The sequence below is a fragment of the Capsicum annuum genome, chromosome 4, assembly GCF_002878395.1.
Source record: "Capsicum annuum cultivar UCD-10X-F1 chromosome 4, UCD10Xv1.1, whole genome shotgun sequence".
Taxonomy (NCBI): Eukaryota; Viridiplantae; Streptophyta; class Magnoliopsida; order Solanales; family Solanaceae; genus Capsicum; species Capsicum annuum.
Window position 1 is genome coordinate 101,053,061 of NC_061114.1, and position 4,554 is coordinate 101,057,614.

At 32.7% G+C, this 4,554-nt stretch overlaps 1 protein-coding gene across 1 annotated transcript; it reads left to right on the forward strand.

Annotated features, from left to right (window-relative positions):
* The first annotated feature begins 1,271 nt into the window (after window positions 1–1,271).
* LOC107868845 lies at window positions 1,272–1,805 on the forward strand. Its single transcript, XM_016715469.2, has one exon. It carries the CDS (start codon window positions 1,272–1,274, stop codon window positions 1,803–1,805), a length of 534 nt encoding a protein of 177 aa, XP_016570955.2.
* Window positions 1,806–4,554: the final 2,749 nt, after the last annotated feature.

The window sequence follows — 4,554 nt, forward strand, 5'->3', positions numbered from 1 at the left end:
TGTGTTCTTTTACAAGTTGTTCTCTCTTAATCTCATATTCCTTGACCAGTTCAAAACTTGAATAGTATTGAGTATCAGCATTCATATTCTTCAGAGGACTTTGAGCTTTGTTTGGATTCAAAACTTTTTTCTTTAGAGTTGTTGCCTGCTTAATTCTTACTAACCACAAATAGAGGCAAAGAGTAGTTAGAGATTGATGAGAACATAATTTTATTATTAAAAGAAAAAGATCAAATTAATAGATATAGCAGTTGTTAACAGCAGCAGAAAATATGTAGAAAGATCAGACTAATGTGCAGTTGTTAACAGAACTAGAAATATGTAGGAAAATCAGACTAATGTTTCAGTAATAGATACACAATAACACATGGTGTAAAATGATAGTTCCCTTATATAAGTTCTACATGAAATAGTTAGTCATTAGTTTTCAGAGCCAGTAGTTCTAGTTAACTTAAAAAAAGATAAAGTCAGAGTAGAGGATAAAAAAGAAGGGAGAACCAAACAAATATGAAACAAGTGCGCAAAGAAGTAGATTTATCACTACAAAATCACACAAAGAGGAAAAGGGGGAAGTCTAAAGTTAAAGGTTTTAAGCTTACAAGTATGTCCTTATAAGGAGAGGAAAGTAAAGTCATAAATAAATATCAAAGAATTATTTTTTAAATTAGATCTATCAGATCTCAACATACCTTTTCCATAGTTCAAATGCTCCGCAGGTATCACAAATTTACTCTAATGCTTTAATGGAGACATTTCACGTTAATATGCATATATAGAGATATAAAAGGATATTAGGCATGTAATGTATTAACTACAACTGGAATTATCAAATTTTAATATTTATTTAGGAAAATATTCAGGTAGAGGTGTTGACAGATTCAGATCAATATCTTACTATTCAACTTTTTTTTCTAGATGGTCAATAGTTAGTTACTATTCCCCACACAAAAAAATTATTTTTAATTACTTGCAGCAGTATCTTTCATTTCTTTTTATGTAGTTCAGAGAACGATAAATTTCCAAGATCTATTTGAAATTTTGGCGTAACAGTTGGGTATGTATTTATCAGATGTAATTGGTTATAATGTTGAGTTAGCGAGCATTGTTTTCCCAGTAGCATTACATCAATGAAGCTGGACGATAATAGAGTGTCAAAAAAATGAATTTTTTAGACAATAATGTCGCTGATGTGCCTGCTAATTCTAACAATTTCGAGAAATATTAGGAGATGGGAGATGGAGATAACACTGTTACAACAATGAACGTCAAGAATGATGGGAAGGGATGAATGCAGTAGAGAGGCAAAAAGAGGGTATAATTTACGTGAGCACAATTTTTCTCAAGGGAAAAAGCATTGCAATAACAACAACTCAGCTCAATATTCTACTTCTACTACTGTTGCTACTGCTGGTGCTAACTACGATACCAAAATTAAAAAAATTATGGAGGCAGCACCTGAGATAACTCTAAATTCGCACAGCCACCCTCATCGTACTAAGAAATCATTATCTTTTGAATATTACTATTATTCAGGTTTCAGTCCTTTATGGGGTAAGAAAATAGGTCCATCAACTGGTAAGAAGAATAATACAGCACCACCAACATTAGCAGCAGCGGCAGTTAAAATCTACTTTAGTCATGATAGTACTACTCATGGGGGACAATCTTCGTCTCCTCAAATGGATAATGAAGGAGTTAAGCACGTTGAAAATGAGGATGATGATGCTGAACTAGTTGAAAATTGTAAGCTGATCAAAAGAGCCCATAAGCCCATCAAATCTAGATCACTCAAATCTCTAATGTGAAATTCTCAACTGCAATTTCTAGCTAGCTATTCTATGGTTTAGAAAGGGACTGAAGCAAAGTCAATATAATAGAGGTGAATTTAGATTGTCAGACCACATACCAGTATGAGCAAGTTTCACAGCAGAGGTCAAGGTTCCAGCATTATTACATTAGAAGACGTGAAAAGCATTGTCGAACAATTTTGACCACTTGTGAAGCAGTTTTAAATTTCTAATAATTGCAGTGGTGACTATTATATAGTAACTATACTACACTACTAGAAGAACTCAAACAAAATCACTAGTAGAGATAAAACTATAAGATGATTTCTTCACACTGTCCTAGTCTTGGTGAATAGAGTTACCTGGTACCTGTTAGTAGTGGGAGGTGGAAGGTCTTCATAGAATTAGTCGAAGTTTATGAAAGCTAGCTAAGACACCATAGTTATCAAAACAAATCACCAGCAAAGCACAGTGACTGGAAAGGAAATAGTGAAAAAAAGAAATTAACCGAGAATTTGGGTCCAAAATAATAAGGTAACAGAAACTATAAAATGCATCAACCGACAAAAGATATAAAAAGATGTATGTAGACTGTACCTTAACAAAAAACGTTCTAGTGTTTTTGCTAGGACAGAGTTTGCATATTTGCACTTCCAGTACATAATAGCAGAAAGGGAAAAACTATTGATTGCTATTCTATTGTTGTAAACAATAGAGATGCTTATAAGATGCACCCAACCATACCCCAACTAGGAACATTTACTATGCATGGAGGCAGTTTACATAGAAAGACAACCAATATTTAGATTAATCAAAGTCCAGATCATATAGTACGTAACATGTTTAGCATGAATATAAATGCAAACAAAACAACACCCAAGTAGCATCTGTTCAACTAAACAAACTTCTGGCAAAAGAAGGTCGTAAAGATCCAATGTTATGCCTATTTTTATTGATTCCATTGAGGTAGTTAAAGTTTACTATATATTATTAATTTTATAACAATGTAGAAACTGTGCATCCTCTTTGATTATATGAACTTCCAAACAATTGGAGCTAATGAGTTGTTATTTAAGGTTTGCGGGTCGGATCAAGTTAATGGAGATGGGTTTAGGGAGAGTCTTGGTAATGCTTTTGGGGAAATATCTAAAGGGATTTCTATGAGTAATAATGGGTTTTACGCAAATGGGTATCAGTTAGTTTATGTGTTGGGTTAGTGTGAAGGTGATTTGAGTAATGGGGACTGTGTGAACTGTGTGAAAAATGGTGTTGCTAAAGCTAAAAATGAATGTCGGAACTTGATTTCTACACAAATTTATCTATAATAGTGTTATATTAGTTACACTTAATATCCTAAAAATGTTCCCACTAAATCACTATCTCCCTCGGGTAATTTTTTAATACTATTATATACTCGAATTTAACTTGTTTGGGATTGAGTCGTAGTGATTAAGTTATTGATTATGAGATAGTGAGGATATCTATTTTGCTTGGACTCTGTAATCAAACACTAATTACCTGCATCCTCAAATCCAATTTTCTTATTCTCGAAAATAACTTAGAGTAGAAATGGGTAGACATATGTTCTATAATTATCGCTCATGTAAGTAGATGAAGCACCTGTAATAAGGTACATCAACCAATTCAGAAATGTGATGACACCTAAACATTCCAGAAGTGTAATGTAGGAAAATCATCCAAAGTACAAAAGAAAAGTATGGAAGAACTTTGTAGGGACTAACTGGACACTATATACTTTTGTGTGGACTAACGCAACAACATAATTATTGCCATACTATATAGCATCCATAACATAATAGGAAGACATTAGGTTTTTGTCAATTTCTATCAAACTGCACTATGAGTTGAACTCATGCAAAGAATTATTCCATTTAAGCAATCAATAGAGTTTATTATGTTGACTTGAACACTTCAAGAATGCCTCGAACCCATTGAAAACCTACCTTATTGAAGTCTTCCAGCATAGTAGGTTTAGTAAAGAGACTACTGCTTTGGACTTACTGCTTTGGACTGCATATAAATTATTGTAAAGATCCAGCAATAGTCATACATATATACACAAAAACAAAAAATCTGTAAACATAAAATCCCAATTAAAACTGCCCAAAATCTAAATACACATATAGTCATATACTAAACCATAAACACACACATATACACTGAGCTATAGGCTCACAACATATGTAAATCTGCAAATTAACACACAGGTAAATGGTAAATTGGTAATTCATATTTTACATTCGATCAATAGTAAACTCCTGCAGCTATTATATCTAAGTAGTCTTCAGAGAGAAAAAATAAGTGAAGGGATAAATGAAGGTATACCTATTTAGTATCACAGAGCTGCCTCAAAATTCATTGGTCTGCTATGTTTCAAATGACCACTACCTGATACTAATAGAATAAAATAGTCATTTAGAAAACATCAGTGTAGGGTACAACCAGAAAAGGGAATTAACTAACATATAAAACTGCATCATACTAAGAGTAAGCAAGCACTATAGGGTTATTAATAAAATAATAACCAAGATCAGGAAAGAAGCGAACGGGATACTTAAAGATTGTCATAATATCATGTATCTACATATTAAATATCCAAAAAAATACATAAAAATTGTCAATCTTCTCAATATTTCTGCATATTAGATGTCTAAAAGTTTTTATACCAGCAAATAGTCAAACAACAGAAAGAGTAAGCTAACATTATGGGACATCAACAAAATAACAAAGTCATGGTTCATCCTCA

What these genes read in the sequence shown, in the direction of transcription:
- LOC107868845 (XM_016715469.2), top strand. Translation starts at nt 1,272, where the DNA reads ATGATGGGAAGGGATGAATGCAGTAGAGAGGCAAAAAGAGGGTATAAT.